The following is a 24,042-nucleotide window of genomic DNA, read 5'->3' as shown; positions in this document are numbered from 1 at the left end:
ATATTTTGAATTGAATATATAAATGAATATACTTACAGTAAGAATATATATATATATATATATATATATATATATATATATATGTGAATTATTAGTTATTTATTTCTTATTTAATAGAACGAAAATGAACTCTATTTTAGGCATAGATAAGATATTAGCACGAGCTCGAAATAATATTTAAAATATAAATTTATTTGTTTTAAGGTATATGCGCTTTTCATTTTTAAGGAAATAAATTAATTTATATATGCATATTACCAGTAGAAATATAGCTCGTAAATATCATATAAATTAATATTTAATTTAAATATATATTTGATGCCACATTTTTAAATATTTATTTCTATTTTCTTGATTAGTGGCGTTTCTCTTGATTTTAATATTTTTTGTGTAGATTAGTTATTACCATGAAATATATTTTAAATGTAATTTAATTTGCTTTTACTTTTGAAGGAAATAAATTAAATGGCATATATAAATTATTTTTATTTTTACTTACTTGATTATCTCTTGATTTAAACATTTTAAGCATAGATTAGGTATTAGCATGAGAAATACTATATTTTAAACATAATTTTATTTTAATATTGAATGAATTAATTAAATGGCATATACACATGAAAATCTTTTTTTTTTAATAAAAATTTGGCTCATAAATTCATGTAAATTTAAATAAGTTTTATTCAAAATTGGACATCAAATATTTATCCATTCGTAAATAAATGGGATAGTTGCAGTAGCGTTTCTCTTATATCTATATATTTAGATCGAACATCTCTCTCTGTCTCTTACAATATATTCCATTTTGGGCCAACTTTCTTCAATTTGCCGTGTGACACGCTTTAAGGCTTATAACAGATTTGGAAGAGGAAATCGTCTTAGGATTCGTAAGATTTGTGCAAGCGAGCGCAAATAATGCGTGAAAATCTGTAACAATCGTCAGCAGTGAGCGGCACGCTCCCTTGGCCCAAAAGCCTACCCATTGACCGGGCCGTTCCTTGATCCGCCTAGCACAAGCGGCGGCAGTGTCTCGCCGCATTCCTGTTGTGAGACGGACCAAAGACATAAGTGGCTCGGCTCGCCCATGGCTAGTACCAAAGTCAAATGCAAATTGAAATGTTGAAAAATGGGACAATGCTCTGGCAGAATTCTGCAGAATGCTCACAATGCGTGCTACCGAGGATTGGCAAATGTTGCTGGCAAAAGCCTTTTCACACTTATCAATGCAATGCGGCCGGACTTTGTTGGCCAAGGCAATGAATGCTGCTGTTTGAGGCAACCGGTAGGAGATTGCAATTGGCCCGAGCTCAATTGAGTCTGGGTTCCTGACTCCTATGGTGCAATTATGATGGAAAGGTGCTAATAATAACCGATAAATTCATGTTTACCTAACAGCCCAGGGTTCTGGTCAGCTGTCAAGTGTCTGTTTCTATGTATGCGTGTGCATGTGCGTGTGATGAATGAATGAATGCATGAATCGTCAACTGGCATGAATGATGATGAGCTGCATCTGAGAGCTGCTGCTGCCGTTGTAGTAGGTGTCTGAGTTAGGTACATGCAACCTCAATGCCGCAACCTTGCCAATCTCTCTGCCCACGGGCAGCAAGGGCACTGCAATTGTTGAGTTCACTAAATATTGCGGGGGGAAATTGCAACAGACTTGATTGATCGCCGATATTTTCCACTCGTGCTATTTTCTATAACAATAATACGCATCGAATTTTCACAAAAAATCTCTGAGTTTTTTAATAAAAAAAAAAGCAATAATACGCAGCAATCGTAATGGGTGCATGCCAATTCTTTGATTGATGACTATCAAACAATTGTGCCACGATAAAAATTTAATACATATGTGATTATAGAATTCTATATAAATATATGTGTATATATATAGTTATCTACATACATATATGTATATACATACATATGTGTATATGCTTATGTCTGTATCGCTGAAATGACACACGATCGCATCACACTTGGCTGTATCTCTGGTCTTATGTAAAATGTTGTGAAACCGCAAAAACTACTATAAATTGACATCATAAATTAAAATTACTTCCACCCTTCTTCACATAGGCGCTCCACCAGGCCAAACCCAGTCACAGCCCTCGTTGCGGTATTGGACCGTCAGAGGGTTGGCCCTCTGGGGTTGGTGTGTGAATAAACCCAAAAGCCAGAGGCCCAAAACGTAAACGTCAAGCGGCTGAAAAAAAGGGGCGAGCACGCAGCCATCAACACGATTATTTCGCATAAAATAAATTGATTCCTGTTAAAAGTCAAGCATGTCCTTTGAAGCTGGAAATGGAACTGCACACACACACACACTGAGAAAAGGAGACGCTACTACATAGAGACAAGCCGAAAACATCGCTTGAAAAATGTCGAAATTTGTCCACAATAAGTTCTTTATTGAGTCGCCTGAGACAAAGGATTACCTCGCCGCCGCAGCCATCGCCACCGCGGCTATAAACCACGGCCAAGCCACTCAAGTCGCTCGGCACTCGACCCAGCGAAACAGCAAACAATGAAACAATAGCCAAAAGACAGGGAAAACTGTGCCACGTCTTCGCCTTGAATTGCGCCAGGCAGCCGTATCTGTCGCTGGGCTGTCCCGACACCTTGGAATCGACACCTTCCCTTCGAGCGCTTTGTCCTGCCATCTATTCAATTCGATAGAAAGTGGCATATAAATAATGATGAGCGAGCCAATTTGGGCAGTTGCGTCAAGAGTGAAGTCGAGCTGCTCTATTGTTAGCCCGGTCCGCTTTGTATGCCCGAGACAAACGGGCAACGTGGCTCTGACAATCCTGAACGTCATGTCCTTAAATGCGGTCGCCAAGGTGGCTGGCTGGTGCTCGTCCTGCCGCAGACGCTCGGTCGCCGCTCAAATTGAGCGTATGAAATTGATTAGCTAACGCATTTTAGTTACAATATTTGTATTTAGTTTATAAACTAATTTGAAATTCAGTTGCCCATTAACAAAGTGGCGTGCGTGAAGCATGTGCGATGCCACCAACAGAGCTCAAGGATTCATTGAGAAATACCCTTCGGCAGGGGTGTACCCATAATTTAGACATGCTGAATGATCATGTATTAGGATAGGATCCTATACGGTTAAGGGAAACTTACATACATTTCAATTTATAAATTACGGAGTGAAAAAATATTTAATATTTAGAAAGATTTTTATCGAGTATGGGTTTCGCGCCATTAGACTTATATTCAAATAAAATCTTTTCATATGATCGAATTGAATATATTTTGATCAGTATCTAAATTAGTTAGTTAAATTTGCAGATTAGCTTTTAAGCGTAAATAACAGTAGCTCTTAGAATTTCTTTAAAACACAAGAGAATAAATTTATAAGATAATATAATCTGATTTACACATCGGATACTCTCACAGGATAATCAGCTTTGATTTAGGACCCATTTATAAAACCAATCGACTTTTCCCATGGCCCACTATATAGAATTCACAATAGACGGCTAAGCCGCTCATTTACTTTGCTGATTGGTGAATCAAAGTCATAATTCCACTTTACTGGACTGTCAATTCAAAGCAATACAGCCGCTGCAATTCCTTGGAATTTTCTTTAAATTTTGCACCTTCCACTCTTCCAGCTACCAGTTTTGTTTTTTTGTGTAATTGAGCCATATAACACTGTAACCTGTTACAATTGAATGGCAGGCCAGCGTCAGATCTGTGAGTGCGTTGAGGACCAGGGCTCCCATTATTAATTAGCCGAATTGTCTATTTGGGAAGGTGTCAACAGGTAAATTCGTCATTGTGTGAGCAATTTTTTATACTCGCCAAGTGTCCTGCATTGTTTTTGCATGGCCTCGAGGCGGCAAGATCTGACACGGATGCATGTAGCAATGTCACGTTGCACTTCAGAGGTGCCGGCTCGTTTGGTCGGCCGCAATGTAAAGGATAATGTGGCAAAATCCTGACAATTGATGTCCTTTGCCGGCACTTCAAATGCTGCGACTCCGCCAACTGAGACATCGAACGCAAACGTTTGTTTGTTGTTTGCACAGGCAACACAGGCGACGACACTTGACGTTGCGGCCGGGGGAGGGCGCATATAAATAATAATCAAACAAATAGATTTATCTATGTATGTATGTATGTATTTATATGTGCCTCATGGCTCATTGTTTGTCCCTAATGTAATTATAGAGTCAGGGCTTCAAGTAAGCAGCAGACTCACAATCGTATGTAGCACTGCCGATGCTGTTAAATCAATTTCAATCAGCTTTCGTGTGTGGCTTCATAAGCTGCCCATAGATGGCGCTGCCTCGCCCAGAAGCGCGCACGCACACTCATCAGCTTCCTGAGCGCAAGACTTTCACATTTCCTGGCACTCGCGACTCGTGTCTGTGGGACGCTCGGCTATGGTGAATTTTCCGCCGACACTTTTTCCTACACTGAAAAAAAATGTAGTTGAAAAGAGCGTTGTTTTAAATTTATTTTAATTTGTTAAATAAAATATAAATAAAACAAGTAAGAAGGCTCCAGTCGAGACTGCTCGACTAGGAGATACCCTGAACCCTCCAAGCTGATATTCTAATCAGTCTGGACTTCTTTTATGCACACATACATACACATGCACTTATAAGCACGTGCTCTGCTGACTGCGCAGTTAGCAGCGACTGCGCTTGGGCTGCGCTGCAATGTGGGCAATAATATGAGAATTTATTTGTTGAATAATTTCTTTTGTAGACATACGATCTTAATGAAACTTTCAGAGCGTAATCATATGGTTAAAATATGTGTACATTCCAAAGCACAAGTCTCTAGTACTTGAAAAGTACTAGTACTAGTACTTTTACAAATTGGGGGAGAAGGGGGCGTGGTATCCAAAATCTGCAAATTACAAAATCTTTGTATCCACTAACTTTATATACAACCCAAATATGAAGTCTCCAGGTCTAAAAGTGTTAAAATTATGCTGAAAAAACCAAGTCGATTTTTCGATTATTCTCGATAAAAAAGTTATCGGACGAGTTATCGAAAAAATAAAGCAAACTTGTACTGCCTATGGTATACACGAGTATGCATGCCAAATTTCAGCTCTCTAGCTCTTATATCTTCTGAGATTCTTTTGCTCATACGGACGGACGGACGGACGGACGGACGGACGGACGGACGGACGGACGGACGGACGGACGGAGGGACAGACGGACAGGGCTATATCGACTCAGCTCGTCGTGCTGATCAAGAATATATATACTTTATGGGGTCTGCGATGATTCCTTCTGCCTGTTACATACTTTTCACAAAACCATTATACCCTGATTTCCCATTTTCAATGGGTTCAGGGTATAATAAAATGTATTTTTATTATTTTTTATTCTAATCATTTTTTACAAATACCAATATATAGTTAAAATTTTCTTTTTTGATATATATATTTTTTTTATCAATAATAATAATTTATTTAATAAGTAGGGAAATTAGTTCTACTTAGCGTGCAGAATTGATTATAATTTACCGCTTTGATATTGTAAGAATTTTTGTTATTTTTTCAAATGTTGCACTAGTTTCTTTCAGTGCAGTTGATGTACCAAACTTTGGTGCAGACTTTGCGACGTTGCTGCTGCTGTTAGTTTGCGTTTAACCGTCTCGCCAGGCGAAAGCAAAGCTTTGCTTGTTCGTGCGCGTTTCGAATCACATACACCACCCACTCATACACATACACACACAGTACACTCCGTGACATCCAAGCCACACACACACACGCACGCCAAAGTTTTCTGTAGTGCGCGAGCAAAATAAATTCATATGAGTGAATGGTTCTTAAATAAACGTGTTAATCCAAATGCCAGCAAGCCAATAATGAAATATAACTAATGTGATTGGATGGTGTTTGGCAGTGCGTGTGGGCCAAAAAGTCGTCTTTGCCAATATCGTCGGATGTTTTCCAATGCAACGGTTTTCTTCTGTATCTGTTTTCCGCAACACCCACATTGCAAGCTATTAATAACTAACTAAGAGTGAATTTTCACATAATCTGACTATATATTCAACTTACTGCTGAACGTTTTACACTGAGCGACAAAACTACTTTCAAAATGGTAATTACAAATTGAATTGAAGGGATTATGAAATTTGTGTTACGCATGTGTATGTGTGCGCTTTTCCATGGATATTTGAGTGTGTGTGTGTGTGTACAAACGCCAAACTGCCTTGTGCAAATTGTTTACAATATCAAGTCCAAGTCAATTGCATTTTTGCCACATCTTTCAATTGTTTGTCGCTTTTCACGTTTCTGGTTCAACCGCAGGCCAGTAGCCTTCATCACTTTTGCTTTCGAGCCAGAGCGTCGGCGGGGTGGGCTGCCATCTCTATTGTTTTGAGACGTTAAGAAAAATATGATGTAAGCCCGAACACCCGACGGCAACCACAATGCCAGTCAGCCGCTGGATGCTGGATTCCTGCCACCATCTACAGACATCCACATACACACACATTCACACACAGCCACACACATCCACATCTGCATAAGTATTTAGTTAGCAGTGTCATTTATTTTTATAAAATGTTGCAGCAGCATCCACGCCAGCTATAACTGTAACTGTAGCTGTAACTAACAAGCTCGCATACTCACACACACACACACATACACACCGACAGCATTTGCAACCTTAGCCAACGGCGCGTATGAGTTAACGCTTGTTGGGGCCGCAGGGGCGACGGCGACGTCAGCGGGTCGGCCAGCAAATCGATATTGTGCGGCATGACCGAGTGGCCCACAAGGCGCTGTATGTTTTGCCTGTGGAGCTGGGCCGCCCAGCCACCGTAACTCGTAGTGTGGTGGCTTTGTAAGCCAGCAGCCAGCCAGACGCCGCAGCTGACGGAGCCGCCGACAACGCAACGCTGTTCCTTTAGCTACTCTCACCCCGGCGGTTGAATTCGAGCTCGTCTTTTCGTTTGTGGTGAAAACTTTCATTTGCTCTCTCGCACTCTGTGCCGTGCCTTTGCCATTTGCGTCAAATTTGCGCTGTTATCAGGCCAGCAGCAGCAGCAGCAGCAACAATAACAATAACAACAGCAACAACAACAACAACATCGGTTGTCAATAGCTAACAAATGGCTGTAATACTACACAAATTTATTCAATGACATTTATTGTTGTTGTCGCTCATGTAGTTTGTGTCACGATTTGCGCATTTTGTCAAGGGAGTCTGAAGGAAAGCACATGATGTCATATATACGAGTATGGCTATATATATAATATATATGTATATGTGCGTGTGCGTGTTGAGTGATGTCTTGAAAGTATGCAGCATTTGTTGGCAGTGCAAAGTGTCTTCCCCATGCTCCATGCTCCATGCTCCATTTCTAAGCAGCGTCTGCTTTTGGCTTTGTTTACTCGACGCTTATCGGCGCACAGATTGTGAAAGTGCGCATATACATATATACATATATATAGAGAAATACATATAGATTTATGTGCATATAGTATGTCTATGTGGTCGCCTAATTGCCTGGGTAAACAAATCGAAGTCTAAAGTAGCTGGCGTGACAATCAGGCCGCATACTAGCTTAGCACAGCTGAAGTTGTGTCTTTGCCTTAATTAAAATTTATATTTATTGTTACATTTTCCATTTTGTGATCGATAAGTCGGGCAGGCATTTGTGTATTTGCCAGACAGCCGTCATTATTCACATGACGAACTGCTGAAACTTATTCAGAACTTGCTGTTGCGCTCGCCAGCAAATGCAACAGCTGCTGGGGTTAGATATTAGATTTCATGCCAGTTAAAAACTAGCTGCGATATAAGCCATGGCTACGAGCTCTCGCATTGTATTGTATTGGACTCCGTGACAGCGAACAGAACTAGCCAATATGTTAGCCACAAAAGCCGGCTGCAGTCGTTGCACTTATTATTATTGTTTTCCATTCGCCTTTACCCCACCATGGCCCAGGCCCAGGCCCAGCTCTAGCTCTGGCGTAGTATGTATTAAATTTCAAGTTAGTTGACGCCCTTTACAAAACTATCTTGAGGCAGACGTTGTGGTAATAAACCTCATAAGCTGGCCACGAGCGCAAACCAACGGTAAACATACAGACATACACATATATAGACATATATTAGGTATTCTGGCACGGAAGCTCTTTCCTAACAAGATTCAAGATTGGGTAGCTCTGTTCAGTTGGTATCATTAAAAAATTATTATAATTTCAGCATGTGGTCTTCATAACGATATGATAGGCATTGTAATTCCCATTTCAAGTTCTTGTAATATATTATTATTTTAATTATTATTAACATTATATATTATTAACAAGTAATAAAGCTCTAGTCGAGATTGCTCGACTACGAGATCCCCTAAACCCTTGGAGTGCTATCTATTTCAATAATTTTTCGCGTCTTTCAGCTTACACAAGAAACACACACACATACACAAACACATACACATACAAGCACCCACGCATAAACACGCATGGGCTGCAGTGTGCGCTTACTATGAGAACTTAATTGTTTAATAACTTTTTTTATGGACGTACGATCTTCATGAAACTTTCAGATTATGATTATAACATGAATATGCATGTAATTGCCAAAGCACAAGTCTCTAGTATTTGAAATACGCGTTTTACAAAAGTGAGGGTGAGGGGGTGAATTTAGAGGTGGGGGGTAAATTTTAACAAAAACCGAAATTGTATAAATTGCATATAAGCATACATTCAAAATTTGGAGACTCTAGCAATAAAGGTGTAGAAGATATAATTTTATAACTAGTTTTCGATAAGGTTTTTCATCGATAAAAAAAGATCGGGATGAGTTATCGAATTTTAATGATAAACTCGATATCCGCGCTGTAATTACGAACATTTTACAAAAAATTTGAAGTCTCTAGCTCTTATATCTTCGGAAATCGACGCGTTCAAACATACGGACAGACGGACAGACGGACAGACGGACAGACGGACAGACAGACAGACGGACAGGGCCAAATCAACTCAGCTCGTCACCCTGATCAAGAATATATATACTTTGTGGGGTCTGCCACGCCTCCTTCTGCCTGTTACATACATTTCAACAAAACCATTATACCCTGATTTCCCATTTTCAATGGGTTCAGGGTATAATAGTGATATTATTATAATATTTTAAAATTATATTATATTCTTTCAAAAATTCAAAAGCCATTTCTTCTTGAGTAGTAAAATATAAATTAATAGGAATATTATGAGTGTGGAGGTATTTAAGATAATATAACATTTTGAAATTAAGTTTAACTAAAAAGGTAAATATACCCAAATAATATTTATATTTTTTCTTTTTGTGTGAGCAATTGTCAAACAAATCTTACAAATATTAAAATATCAAATGCTTCTAAATCTCAGATTTTAAATAAACATTTGTTAGCTTTTATTGAGTATATATTAATACTAATATTATTCGTTTACTTACATATTTCTTGCTGCCTAGATGAGGCTTTAGGGGCTTTAAATGACTGAAACTTGTTTACTTCTACATATATATCTTTCTAGCGAGTTGAGTTTTTGGTTGTTGATCTATATTTTGATATTTTTATACCCTGAACCCATTTTCAATGGGAAATCAGGGTATAATGGTTTTGTTGAAATGTATGTAACAGGGAGAAGGAGGCGTGGCAGACCCCACAAAGTATATATATTCTTGATCAGGGTGACGAGCTGAGTTGATTTGGCCCTGTCCGTCTGTCTGTCCGTCTGTCCGTCTGTCCGTCTGTCCGTCTGTCCGTCTGTCCGTCTGTCCGTCTGTCCGTATGTATGAACGCGTCGATTTCAGAAGATATAAGAGCTAGAGACTTCAAATTTTTTTTAAAATGTCCGTAATTACAGCGCGCATATCAAGTTTATCATTAAAATTCGATAACTCATCCCGATCTTTTTTTATCGATAAAAAACCTTATCGAAAACCAGTTATAAAATTATATCTTCTACACCTTTATTGCTAGAGTCTCCAAATTTTTAATATATGCTTATATGCAATTTATACAATTTCGGTTTTTGTTAAAATTTACCCCCCACCCTTAAATTCACCCCCTCACCCTCACTTTTGTAAAAAGCGTATTTCAAATACTAGAGACTTGTGCTTTGGCAATTACATGCATATCCATGTTATAATCATAATCTGAAAGTTTCATGAAGATCGTACGTCCATAAAAAAAGTTATTAAACAATTAAGTTCTCATAGTAAGCGCACACTGCAGCCCATGCGTGTTTATGCGTGGGTGCTTGTGTGTGTATGTGTTTGTGTATGTGTGTGTGTATGTGTTTGTGTATGTGTGTGTGTATGTGTATGTGTGTGTATGCGTTTGTGTATGTATGCGTGTGTGTGTGTCTGTATGCGTGTGTGTATATGTATGCCTGTGTGTGTGTGCGTGTTTCTTGTGTAAGCTGAAAGACGCGAAAAATTATTGAAATATCTATTGCTCCAAGGGTTCAGGGGATCTCGTAGTCGAGCAGTCTCGACTAGAGCTTTCTTACTTGTTCTTTTTATATTAAGTTACCTATAATTACTAAAAAGTATATGTATTTTTATATAAAATACAAATAATATTATTTTTATTTGTGTATATGCATATATTATTATGTATTTAATATAAATCCAAATTCATAATTAATAATTATTTATTATGTACTCAATAAATTTATTAATTAAGATAATGCCATGGATAGGGTATTTTATAGTTGAGCAGTTGGCAGCGCAGTGTGTTTACTTCTTGTTAACCTAGCATTAAGTACATGCATTAGTCTTTCTACAGTATTATGTCCCTCTCTTTCTCTCTCTCTCTCTCTCTCTCTTTGTGTGCGTGTGTGTGTGTGCCTACGTTAAACCATTTCAGAGAACACCTGCAGGCGTTGAGACATCTATGTGGAGCACATAAGCTTCATTGTCTCTGCAGTTTTGTCTTTGTCGCGATTTGTGTGCTTAGTGGGGCGCTTAAGCTGCCTGCAGTACTAAGCAACAACAATAACAAAAACAACAACAATTTGGCTGACAACTGAATGTACATCTAATGCATTTGTTTAACACTTTCCATTCAGATCGTACGTCATCGCTCCCGCCGCGCGCGCATGTGGAACATGGGATTATTATTCCTAATCTACTACTGCGTGAGCGTCTACTCGGCGAAAGGCGAGGACAAGGATACTCCGGATATTCCACTTGACGTGGGCAGCCTGCCCGAGGCGGCCGATGCTGATTTTGAGACTGACAATGAGATTACCTCGCCCAATCCTCTCCAGACTAGCGAAGTGAGCAGAGCGGATGATTCCATTAAGTTGAAATACTTAATCGCATTTTGCTTTCTAACAGACGAATGCTCCATTGCCGGGAACAACCATGGCCACGCCCATACACAGCGCTGTGCCCACTTGGAGAGCAAAGCGGGAGAATTGCACGCCGCCGGCTATTGAGCAGTTTCCCCAACCGCTGATGAACAAATGGGCGCGCCAGCATGGTGGACTCATCCTGCACATTATCGTGGCCATCTATACCTTCTTTGGCCTGGCCATTGTGTGCGACGAGTACTTTGTGGCCAGTCTGGACCGGCTGTGCGAGGGTGAGCTCTACGCAAATATCGCTTTAAGTCCTTCATCAGTCTGAGTCGTTGCAGAGCTTAAGCTGTCACCGGATGTGGCGGGCGCCACATTTATGGCCGCCGGCAGCTCAGCTCCAGAGCTGGCCACCGTTGTCATTGGCGTGTTCTTCGCCAAGGACGACATCGGCATCAGCGGTGTCATTGGCTCGGCGGTGTTCAACATCATGTTTGTCATTTCGGTTTGTGCCCTCTGCTCTGGCACCGTTTGCCAGCTGAACTGGTGGCCGCTCGTCCGCGATTGCTTCTTCTACTGCGTGTCCATATTGGTCATGCTGATAATAATCTTTAATGATGTCATCTCTTGCGTAAGTATACATATAATGTAATAAAAGCGTGAAGCATGAAGAAAAAGGCCATGCTAGCAGTTCATACAGTATGAAATGTTGATTATATGTAATACATATAAATTCGTCTGTCTGCCTATATAAATAGGCCTTTCTGGAGAAAAAAAAATATGCATCATAGTATAGTTTACCTTCCTTTTAATCTAACTTAATTTACTAAATCAAACAGATGTTCTATTTTAAATCATTTTATCAGAATAGAATAGAATTTAAATTTTTAGTAACGTGGCCTGAAAATATTTACAAATGTTATCCTCCTCCACAGATAGATCTTCAGTATATATAGGTTGCCCATTGGGCATGGCAAAGCGCTAAACATTAAACGCATTATTTATCTTAATATATGAAATTTTAATATTATATATTATTTTAAATATACGTATAATAATTTGAGTATATATATAAAATATTATTATATATATAATATTATAAAATATTATTTATTATCATATACTACATATTATATCTATATATGTGTGCTCTAATTTTCATATTTTACAGTTTGAATCTATTTTTATGCTACTGTGTTATGTGGGCTACTGCATTGCCTTGCATTTCAATACGGAACTGGAACGCTGGGCCTTGGGCCTCAATCTGCCCTTTAAGCTGCCTAGCAAGGAGGAGCAATCGGCATTGGTCACTTATAAGAATGTGCCTGAAAGTTCCTATACACAGGGCACCCAGCCAAAGGAGGCCGAGACAAGTGCTCAGCAGCAGCCGCAGCCATCGACCCAGGGCGACTATCAGAGCTACAACGATCCCAATGCCAGCTGGGACCCGAATGCAGCTTGGGGAGACGAGAGTCAGAGTCAGCCGCAGGCCATGACCATCAGTGCTAAGCCAAGTCAGCCGCCGGTGGACGATTGGGGCATGAGTCAGTTTACGCAGGGCCAAGGTCAAGAGAATATGGCCTACAATGCCGATCAGCCGGAGTCTGTGGTCACCGGCGAGGCAGCAGCCACATCGGCCAAAGTGGCTCAAGTGGCGGCCAATCCGGCCGGAGTTGAGTACTACAAGTCGACAGACAAGCAACGCGAACCACGCCCCGATCCATTGGTGCGACCCACTGAGGGGGGCCAGCCAGCCCTGATTGCCTGGTATGTGGTCTATCCCATACATTATCTGTGCAAGAAGACCATGCCGGATTGCCGACAGCCGCAGTATCGCAACTGGTATCCGTTCACGTTTCTGCTGTCGATGATTTGGATCTCGTTTTACTCGTACTTTATGGTCTGGATGATAACAGTGATTGGATCCACGCTGGCCATACCAGACACAGTGATGGGTCTGACGTTCGTAGCTGCTGGCGTTTCTGTGCCTGATGCCCTAAGCTCAATAGCCGTTATCAAAGAGGGCTACGGCGACATGGCCGTTTCGAATGCGATTGGCTCAAATGTCTTTGATATACTAGTGTGCTTAGGTCTTCCATGGTTCATACAAACGGCCATTATCAAACCCGGCTCGCACGTCAATGTTATATCCAAGGGTATGTATGATAGCGCCTCTCTCTCCCTCTCTCTCTGTGTTAGTGCTTGAAATCGTCGTGTGTTTTGTGGTATGCCTGGCATGTGTCTTTAGCTGTTTTGTAGCCAACGTTAGATGGCGTGGCTCGTTGATATTAATGCACTGAGAACTCTTACTTGTAGGTCTGGCCTATTCCACCCTCTCGCTCTTCTCCACCGTTGTCTTCTTGATACTCTCAACGCATTTGAATGGCTGGAAGTTGGACAAGCGTCTGGGCATAATACTCATGCTCTGGTATCTATTTTTCATAACGCTGGCGTCGCTCTATGAGCTGAACGTCTTTGGTTACATGAACCCACCAGAGTGTCCCAGTAAGTCTCACATCGAATAAAACGTTTAATTTGAATGCTTACACTCCTCTCCCTTTGCAGGCACGTACTAAATAACTGATTGCCATACGATCATATTACCATAAATAGCAGACGCACTTAGACTCGCATCACCAGCACCAATTACGAGTACCATATACAAAGACATACCTATATATAAATATATACATACATATATACAATTGGTATATACAAAGCCATCAATTCAATAATCATAACTATATATAAACAGCAAGGTGTCCCAGTAAGAACATGAATACATATATATGTATACATATACATGCATATGTATTTCAAGTAAATATTACTCAAACGTGTGTTTTACATGGATTTTTACATGCACCAAAATGAAGAAAAAAAAAAAAAAATAATAATAATAATAATAATTATATCTACGATATATATTAAAAAGATGCATATTTATTTAGGTAAAAGATAAAACAGAAAAAAAAAAACTCCATATACAACAATTATATGCATATAGCACTGTAGATAGGGAGAATTGTATAATATTTAGTACAAGTAAAATGCAAAAACAGCAAATGATATTTGTTGCCACGGTTTAATGGAACAACAACTAAGGAATAGAAAAGGAACAACGCAAAATTTCAAATGGAATAGCCACTCAAACAAGGATTAGAAGAAAAACAAAAACAAACAAAAATGTTAAGAACTAGGCATCGATTCTTAAGTTATTATTACAAAATGAAAATGTTGTTTGGTTCGTAAGTTTTTTAGAATTTGTTAATTATTGAATTTCTTTTTAAACTATTTTTTTTTTGGCTGCTGCTGCTGCTTAGCTCAAAAAACGAGTCCTAAATCTACGTTAGAGTAAGCCACAAAATGTCAACGAATTTTAATGGGTTTGTTGTAGAGTCAACTTAGGGGTCGTTATAGCCAATACGATCGAGTTGTAGGCTCAACAGACTCGTTGCACTTTAGAAAAACGTCTACTAGATGATATTCCGTCATTTTAACTTTGTATAGGGCATTTCCTAGTCGAGCATTCTCTATCAGCGCTTTTGCCGATGTTTTATCTGTTTCTACTCGGTTTGTTATACTTTTACGCATATATCTGAAATGAAGATAGATGAAAAAGGCGATCTTGTATTTATGTAGATATTTTTTTTAAGCATTAACACAAACGAAAATAAGAACATATTTTTTACGAGTAAATTTACAATATTGATGAATAAACGTCCTGAGTTTCGGCACATACGACCACAATGTTAAAAATAAAAAAAATAAAAATAATGATGTCAATAGTAAACACATAAAAATATTAACAAATATATGTATTTGACATTTCAAAAGTATTCAACTTCATAGCAATTAATGGCGTCAATTTTTTACTGTAAATATATGAATTCTATATGTATACAAAATTTATAATTCTAATAATGTAAATTTATAGTCAATTTTTGGTGCAAATTACGTACACGCGCATATTTATACACATTTGTGGGATTTTTACCGATATAGGAAACATTCGTATTATTATTATTTGTAACTTCAAATTGTTGGTTTAATGAAAATATATCAGCGGGAGAAAAATAAAATAAATTACATATAAGCAAGCAAAAACTAAAATATATACAAAAATCAAAAATTGTATAATAATTAACCAAACAACGCACTCAATAAAGAGATAATAATATATTTTAGCCTTCTGTGTACAAATTGTTAAATTTCGTACTCAACTCGAATATAACTATATAATTTAAAACTAAAAACTAAAAACCACCGCTCGACAGCGAAAAGTCTTGACAAAAAAAGCGTTAGCAAAAGAACGGGATTCGTATCTCTTATATGATTTTAAGGATTTGAATGAATTTATTTATATTAAAGGATTGTCAGAATTTCTTATGTTTATTTATATATTTGTAAACTTTACTTTAGTTTTATTTTAAAGTAAAAGAATATGAAAAATATTTATACAATACAAAACAATTTTATTTATTGTTTTCTTTCAGTTACTGAAATAATTCAAATCGAACATCATTTAAAAGCTTATTTTGGTTTTTTGAAATTTTAATTAAAAAATGTCGCTCCTGAACGCTGTTAAGCGGTGGTGCATTTAATGGTATTCAACCATATACGTTAATGTATTTAATAATATTGTTAAATATTTTTATATTTGATTATAAAATATTGTTTTCATTTGAAAGGTATTTTATGAAAAACTATTTAAAACGATTTGCTAGTTACCAGACCATGTTTAGGTGCTGGTTAAACATTTAGGTTTATGCTTTGGTAGAATTCTTAGCACACGTAAGCAGTGGCAGTCGTATTAATCCCTGGTAATGGTAGGCATGATATGACACTGAATCAGTATGATAATTTAGCTGCAAGCAAAATAAAAGACATACATACACAATACACATGCAATATACATATATACACACACTCACATATTTATATATATAGCATAAAGATACAAAACGAACTTACATAGTGAGCAACGCACTGCTATATTAAATGGACGCGCTCAAAACATGCATACATACATATATGTAGTTACATAAACATAAAGAAACAAACAGTATATACATATATGGATATAGTATATACTACATAGAGTATATGTAATTAATATACATACATATGTATACAAACATTAACGACACGGAGAGCGCTTAGTTGTCTAAATTTGTTGATGGCGCCGATATGAAATACGAGTAACTAAAATCCTCAAAACAAATATTTAAAACAAAAAAATAACTTCCTTGAAACTATTTGCAAAGATAAAACGAACTAAAGTTTAACCAAAACAATAAATGTACGAACAATCGCCTATTGTAAACTCCCACAAACATATGCATACATAACTGTTATACATACATACATACCTTCTCCTATTTAAACCAGAAACAATATACATATACATATATCTACATATACATAGTTATATAAAATGCTTCTATGGGCATTTCTCAAGTACAATGTTCTTCCCCACTCAATGAAATATGCCAGATACAAAAATATACATATGTATGCCATACATAAAGACATGCAAACATACTTAAACTATACCTACATATACTAAAAGCATATTGGCAAACGTAAAACATTGTTAATTGTTTAATGTGTTACCAGTAAATAGAACAATCCGAGTTTCGAATCGACATTTGATTGATATGCTAGAAAACCTATGCATACATAGCTAATATGTCATACATCAAAATAACATAACCTATACAAAGAACTAAACCTTAATTGTTGACAAGATCGTTAAGTATTTCAATTAGAAGCTCAATTTAAATTTAACAAAAACTAAACAACAACAAAATATCGAAATGAAAAAATACAGTTGAAATATAGTTATTAAACGTATTTACCCAGATATGAAATATTTTATTAATTTTACTTTTAAATGTCTTCAAACTAAATCAAATCAAATCGAATCAATTATATATTTCGTGTTACTTTGTGCAAATACTGTATATGAATGATGTATGCATATAAATAGTTATACATATGTAACTAAATATATTGAAGTGGAAAAGTTAATGGACTTAAATGAAAGACAAATACACAAACACACACACACACACGCTTTAAACACACACACACACACATACACACCTATATATATATACCTAGATGTAGTATATATGTACATACAAACATATATACATACCTACAATAATGTACAATAAATGTCATCTATGCTATTATATACAACTATCATTTGTGTTAACTATGACTATAATTGTTTGCAAACACTTAAGAGTTTCTTCAAACATATGCATAAATATTTATTTATTGATATGACAAATATTTAATAATGACAAACAAATAATTACATTTATTTGTGAAAGAAGAAACATAATAACTATTGCTAATATACACAACTGTTGATGTTATGTTTAGTCTATTAATGGATTTCAAAAATAAATGAATATACACACGCAAGTGCATAAATGAGTTTCGAGTTGTCAGGTCAGTCAATCATAATAATCAAATTACTCATAAAAAAATTAATTATTAACAAGTAGAAAAGTTACGGTCGTGTGGAGCCGATGGATTAATTTCCGACTAACAAAAATGGTGAATCTAAATATATATGTTTATATTTATTATTTCCTAAATCAATTCCGATTTTCCAAGTGGTATATCAGATACCTGATTTAAAAAACCTGTTGATACCGTTTTTCCGATTTTTACGATTCCAAATTGGGTTTCGTTGTTAAAAAATATTTATAATATTTTCAATCAACATAACATATTCTTCAATTATAAAATCTTTATCAAACCATTATGTATAACATACGAGTATGTGGATGGAAAGCGGACGGACATTTGGAGGGTTGTAAAAACCCAATACACACGTTTTAATTTGTAAAACAAGTGTACGTATTTATTTGAAATATAACAATAAATATTATTATAGCCACATCTATATGTATACATATGTAGCAGAAGTTAGGATACACATGGATATTGTATTAAGTTACACTTGTATATCTACTCCCACATACATACATTAATGAAGGTGATGTGTAAGTCAACTTGCATTCAACATTTCAGTAAGAGCCCAACAGGCTATATTAAAAGCTTTCGCAGCGTACAAGCCCAACTGTTAATAAGCTGCGCAGACCAAGAAAGCTCTCTCTCGCACTCACTTTGACGGCAGCGCCGTTCACGCAATGGAAAGGTAAACAAAAAGCAGAAGAAAGAATTCATGTCGAGAAAGTTATGTCAGCAATGCTGATTGTTGAATGCGCTATATTTTATTTCCATTAATATACATAGTGTATTGCTTAAATGCATTGGGCACGATTCAGATTAATTTGATTTAATATCGGAATATAGATTAGAGTAATAAGTATAGCTCCAAAATTATATTATGCAATATGCATTTCATTTTCCCATTGAATTTTTCCCCAATGTTTCCCTAATTAAATGAAGGAATCTTATATTATTTGGCATAAGATTGTTCTAAAACACAAATAATTAAATTATCATTTAAATACACATCCATAATGCCTACGCTCTAACAAGTAGGCTTACATTTTTTTTTTTTTTATACAGTTTTTAAATTTATTTATTTTATTGTCGGTCAGTACTTTGGCGAATAGCTTGGCACAGCTATTAGGCTCAACCGGAGGGTATAGAAAGCTTTCTGGAGCTGCAGCTTATTGAAGGCAGCTTTCTGCGGCAGCCACCACGGTGCTGAAGTTTGCGCTCTGCGTTTCAGTCGTAAGTTCACTGCCAAAGTGCTAGGAAGTGGCCCTTCTGGATACGTATGACTGTGTGTGTGTGTGTGTCGTAGGCGCTCGTGTGTAAAAGTTGAAGAACCGCAATCTCCAAGCACTCACGTACTCTTTCTCTCGTTAACATTCAGTCGGCGTATGTGTAAGTGTTGCCGTCGCAACCTGTTCTCCAGCTGGTTGGGTGGAGAAAAGAATTTGTTAATACTGAACTCAGCTGTGTGCCCGGCACACAGCGATAAGAATTTATGTATTTTTCAATATTGCACCTATTTATGATGGCCTAGAGTAATTATGTAACGCAGTTAATATTTTGATTTGTATTTACTGCATAATCGCTGACGAGTAATTCTAGTAGTATACTATACATAAATACATACATATAAATACCTACATATGCGCATACATATTGATATACATACATACATTAAGTTGACGCTTGTTTGCGGGAGATTAGCAATGGGTCAGCCGAACTGTTGATAAGCGTATAGCCGTTGTGTTTATTTAATTTCTTAGCGTGCTTGGGGGATGGAGATAAGTGTATTAATTATGTTATCAGTTCTTTTCAATTGTGGCGAGTGTATTTAATGTGATTTGGATATCAATTGCCTATCTCCGCAGCACTGTGCATACATATCTTAACAACAACTCAATAAGCATAAGGCAGTACCAGTTGGCCGATCACAATGTCGAATTTACCGCGTGTGGACATTGACCAGCCGAAATTCGATCAGAGCACCTATTTCGGGCGTGCCAAGCATTTCTTTTTGGTCACCAATCCTCTGAACTTATTCGCCTCCAATGAGGAACTGGAGAGGGCCCGTGATATCGTCACCAAGTACCGTGCCAACCAGCCATTGCCTGATGTCAAGTCTATCGACGAGGTGTGGAGGGCGAAGTATCTATACGACTCGGCTCACCACCCGGAGACCGGCGAGAAACAGATAATCGTAGGCCGAATGTCCGCTCAGATGCCAATGAACACATTCATCACTGCCGGTAAGTAAGCGCCACCCTCTCGGCTCTCGACTCTCTGCCCACTGCCCACGGCCCTCGTTCCGCTCTGTCCATCATATTGGCTATATTTCGTGTTTATTTGAGACCTTCAACTATTCGTTTCCGCGCTTTGATTAATAAATAACTGTTACTGTTGTTGTTGCTTCCATTTAGGGATGATGACCTTCTACAAAACCACGCGGGCGGTTGTCTTCTGGCAGTGGTTCAATCAAACGTTCAACGCCATTGTCAACTATACAAACCGTTCGGGCACCTCACCAATTAGTCAATCGTAGGTTTCCTTAGGGAAGATTGCTTATTTATTTCGGTGCCCAATTTGTATTATTGTTATGCACACAGACAACTGATTACCTCCTACTGCCTGGCAACGGGCGGCGCCCTAGCCACAGCGCTCTCCCTCAACCGTGCCGTAAAGAATATGAGTCCAATCTTTGGGCGCCTGGTGCCTCTTGTGGCGGTAGCAGCCGCTAATTGCATCAATATTCCTTGCATGCGCATGCAGTAAGTGAACTATAGAAATAGAATGGATATATCATTTTTATATTATAATAAAAATCTTCTACTTTCGCCAGGGAGCTACGCAATGGAGTTGCACTTCTGGATGCAAAGAATAAGGAGGTGGGTATTTCAAAGAAGGCCGCCTTCGTGGGCATTTCAGCCGTTGTGATTAGTCGAATCTCCATGGCTATTCCTGGAATGAGTAAGTTTCTGATTTGCCTAACTTTTATATAAATATCTGTCTAAACAATGATTGTTTGCCAGCTTTGACTCCTCTGCTGATGAATAAACTGGAGAAGAATGGCTTTCTGAAGAAATACCCCAGATCCAATGCTCCCATTCAAACGCTCTTCTGCGGCTTTATTCTGATCTTCTCCACGCCCATGGGCTGCGCGTTCTTCAGCCAGCGTGCTGCTATCAAAGTGAACGACCTGGAGCCAGAAGTGCGCGACCATCTAAAGAAGGAGCGTCCCGACTTGGATACGGTTTGGTATAACAAGGGCTTGTAAGTCAGAACAAATTAAGGTAAAAAAGAAGAGAAAATTAATAATGTAAAAGTTGAGCAAACATTTATATTGGCTAGATTTAGGCAATGTTTTCTCTGGACAATAAATATGTGTAAGTTTAAAATAGTTATCCACTCCAATTGCATTTAAATTTTTGTTAAGGTCATAAAAGGAAATTATTATTAAGTTGCGAACCTCAAATATTGTGTTGTTTATTTGAAATTTGTAAATGAGTGCGAATTTATGCAAAGTTACATTCTACTGATTTGTATCAATTTAACGAATATTAATGTGTCTCGATATTTATAAATCACAGATTTACCACATATAAAATATTGTTAATTAAATGTGTGAATATAAAAAGAAAGGTATTTTTATTATAAATTTAAATAATTTTATTGGCGGTAGTTTTTTAATGGTGATATAGCAATCAGCTTTCTAGCAGCTCATAAGCGTTAGGTTTAAAAATACTAAGCGGCATTACAATACTACAAATACCATTAAAATAGATTTGGTTACACTGCAGTGTGAAACAAGCAAACGAGTAGGCTTTTCTCTTGCTAGTATATTTTATTAAATGTGAATAGATAGTTAGTTTAGAATTTTGTAACATATCTGCAAATGGTATTTCAGTTTTAAAAAGCGCTATGTATCGATAAGTATTTCAAACTAACCGTCCCTATCGATATATCATTACTGCTAAGCGCTAAAAAATACCAAACAATGAATGGAGCGCATTTTTTAATGCAGTCAGCCGATGTTTTAAATTAATGAACTAATTACATTAAAATGGATAACGCAACGACTGTAAATAAAAGGCGCTCCCTGACGCTCAGCAGCAGATTACTGCAAAAGCGACACAGTGGTAAGTGTAAAATATTTATTTGTGTAAAAACTGTGTGAATCGCTCAACGACGCATCATCAGCTTCTCCACAGAGTCGCGTTTGCGCCAGCGCAACTCAGGAAGGTGCAAATGATGGAGGTTCTCCTTGTTCACCGAATGTGAGCATTTCCGAAAATGTGGAGAGCACTCCGCCCCACAAAAGAATGCAGATGCTAGACGACAGTCTAGATTTCTCGCAATACAGCAGCCTCTCGCCTAGCTGCTTGTTCTCACAGACTCTGGTCACCGGCAGTCCGGAAGTCAGCTGGCGGTGGCAGTGCGATAACAATGGGCGTCGAGATAAAGCGAATACTACTTCTGACAGCGGCTTCGATTCGGAAGAGTTTGGAGCAGATGCGTACAAGCGGAGGGAAAGGCGGAAACAGGTTCGTGCAGATGCCGCCAATGAGCACAGACGCAAACAGCTGGACAACCGAGAGTGGCGGGCACAGCAAATACGTGATCACGAGCTGCTCAGGGAGCGTTGCGACAAACTGCACAGACAGCTGGATCAACAAATAGCGGCGCCAGAAGCAACGGAAACAAATAGTACAAAATCAGCTGCAATTGAAGCTGTTGCGGATCCTGCATTGGCCGATTTCCTCAATGACTCGGACACTGATTGTTTTTTGCTAGAGGCCTCACAGCAACTGGAGTCAAAGGTGCAGAAGGCAGAACAAACGCCTGCTGCGACCACGCCCACCAGCCACACCAAGAAAAAGAATGAGAAACAGTGTTCCTTCTACATGAAGTTCTTGGAGGATGAGAGCGAAACTGAAGATTGGTTTGTCGCCCTCGACGAGGCCATGCTGGAGGCAACGCAGCCCAAGAAGCCGCGCACTTCATTGCAGCGTTATAAATCAATGCCCAGCAAGGCTGCTGATAATGTGGTTTCCACAAACCCAATGTGCTCCACATCCTCGAGCGACACACCCCGTATTAAGCGCCATGCCAGCAGCCATGTCCTCTCCCCGGCGACATCGAATGGTAAATGCTGCAGCTTATAACAAATCTAAACCATTTCTAATGTGTCTATATATGTTTGTATTTTTAGCAAGGAGCAATCTTTTTGGCAGACGGCAGTAAAGCCTTAGACAATGTGCTTACGCCCACAATAAACTGTTCCAACGGCTTCCCATTTTCGAATACCAAATGTGATGCGCAAAAGTTTCGCCCGCCTTCCTATTTCTCAGATATTGTTGTCATTGAACATGTATACGTTAACTTAATCCATATAGTCTTAAGATAAATATGTAATTAGAATTGCAGCTCAATTAAAAGATAATTTTAATTCAAAGTGCCTCTCAATGGCTATCGCACTAATTGCATCCTTTAAAGCGCGCTGACAGGATGCTAACCATATGCTTGCGAAAAGGGATTTGTGCAGCTGGTTCAATTGCACCTGATAGAGCAATCACTGATACCCTTTACCGGATTAGTTTCCAGTGGCTCAATGGCAGTGTGAAAGCAGCTTAGAAGCGGAATGCAGCTTAAAATGAATCAATTTTATCCGAAATATAAAAGGCAACACAATTAGAGCTTAATTTAAATAAATTTAAATTAGATTTACTTTTTTACTAAAACTTTAGATATACAAATTATGAAAATTCAAATATCATTCAATTTTAATGGTTGTTTTATAACCTATATTAAAGATTTTGTAAATGTTTAACATAAATTTAATTTCGCTGAAAATAGTTATAAAGTAATTTTTAAAAACAAATTCTACTCATGCAGTCTGTTCGTAGATGAGCTCTATATTGTATTTATGTTGTATTTACATGTTAAAAACCATATAAATGCTTCAAATGTTGCAAGGAGATACCACAGAAACATGTTTGTTTCATCATTGGCGTTGATGGATATTTAAAAGTTTTAAATGTTTTGTACATTTGCTGTTATTAAATGTGACTTACCTGGAAATGCATGTTAATTACTGGCCTTTGAGGGGCACTGTAAGCTGCAGTTTAAGTTGACTGAAGCTGGAACGTTTCTCATTTGAGCGTCTTAATGCATGCTTTCGGCCATACGCCACTAGATTGGGGCGAAGGTCAAAGTTGAAGCTCTTTTCAGCTATTATTCGCGTAAGAAGCAATTCACAAACACAGCCACAAACA

At 37.9% G+C, this 24,042-nt stretch overlaps 3 protein-coding genes and 1 long non-coding RNA gene across 5 annotated transcripts; 3 read left to right on the top strand and 1 right to left on the bottom strand.

Annotated features, from left to right (window-relative positions):
* Nucleotides 1–3,358: 3,358 nt before the first annotated feature.
* Nucleotides 3,359–5,634, bottom strand: LOC149270628 (uncharacterized). Its single transcript, XR_016268522.1, has 2 exons — nucleotides 5,501–5,634; nucleotides 3,359–4,433 (listed from the first exon to the last, which is right to left on the bottom strand). It is a non-coding gene; the product is annotated as an uncharacterized LOC149270628 (long non-coding RNA).
* A 307-nt stretch (nucleotides 5,635–5,941) lies between these two features.
* On the top strand, nucleotides 5,942–17,722 carry LOC108608636 (putative sodium/potassium/calcium exchanger CG1090). Its single transcript, XM_018000102.2, has 7 exons — nucleotides 5,942–6,083; nucleotides 11,054–11,263; nucleotides 11,325–11,571; nucleotides 11,626–11,915; nucleotides 12,456–13,440; nucleotides 13,601–13,789; nucleotides 13,850–17,722. The coding sequence occupies exons 1-7, from the start codon at nucleotides 6,081–6,083 to the stop codon at nucleotides 13,858–13,860; spliced, it is 1,935 nt and encodes a 644-aa protein (XP_017855591.1). The 5' UTR covers nucleotides 5,942–6,080; the 3' UTR covers nucleotides 13,861–17,722.
* Nucleotides 17,723–18,793: 1,071 nt separating this feature from the next.
* Nucleotides 18,794–21,171, top strand: Sfxn1-3 (Sideroflexin-1-3). 2 transcript variants are annotated; one of them, XM_089461925.1, is made up of 6 exons: nucleotides 18,794–19,009; nucleotides 19,642–20,019; nucleotides 20,191–20,308; nucleotides 20,377–20,538; nucleotides 20,610–20,737; nucleotides 20,800–21,171. In XM_089461925.1, the coding sequence occupies exons 2-6, from the start codon at nucleotides 19,707–19,709 to the stop codon at nucleotides 21,042–21,044; spliced, it is 966 nt and encodes a 321-aa protein (XP_089318051.1). In that variant the 5' UTR covers nucleotides 18,794–19,009; nucleotides 19,642–19,706; the 3' UTR covers nucleotides 21,045–21,171. The 2 variants fall into 2 exon arrangements, with proteins under 2 accessions (XP_089318051.1, XP_017855593.1); XM_018000104.2 differs by lacking the exon at nucleotides 18,794–19,009 and adding an exon at nucleotides 19,016–19,165.
* Nucleotides 21,172–21,589: 418 nt separating this feature from the next.
* LOC108608637 (uncharacterized) lies at nucleotides 21,590–23,222 on the top strand. Its single transcript, XM_018000103.2, has 3 exons — nucleotides 21,590–21,906; nucleotides 21,968–22,912; nucleotides 22,980–23,222. Exons 1-3 carry the CDS (start codon nucleotides 21,831–21,833, stop codon nucleotides 23,009–23,011), a joined length of 1,053 nt encoding a protein of 350 aa, XP_017855592.1. The 5' UTR covers nucleotides 21,590–21,830; the 3' UTR covers nucleotides 23,012–23,222.
* Nucleotides 23,223–24,042: the final 820 nt, after the last annotated feature.

The sequence above is a fragment of the Drosophila arizonae genome, chromosome 2, assembly GCF_054131065.1.
Source record: "Drosophila arizonae isolate 15081-1271.41 chromosome 2, UAZ_ARI_1.0, whole genome shotgun sequence".
Taxonomy (NCBI): Eukaryota; Metazoa; Arthropoda; class Insecta; order Diptera; family Drosophilidae; genus Drosophila; species Drosophila arizonae.
The sequence above is the reverse complement of the archived record's forward strand: the minus strand, read 5'-3'. Positions and strand labels throughout refer to the sequence as shown.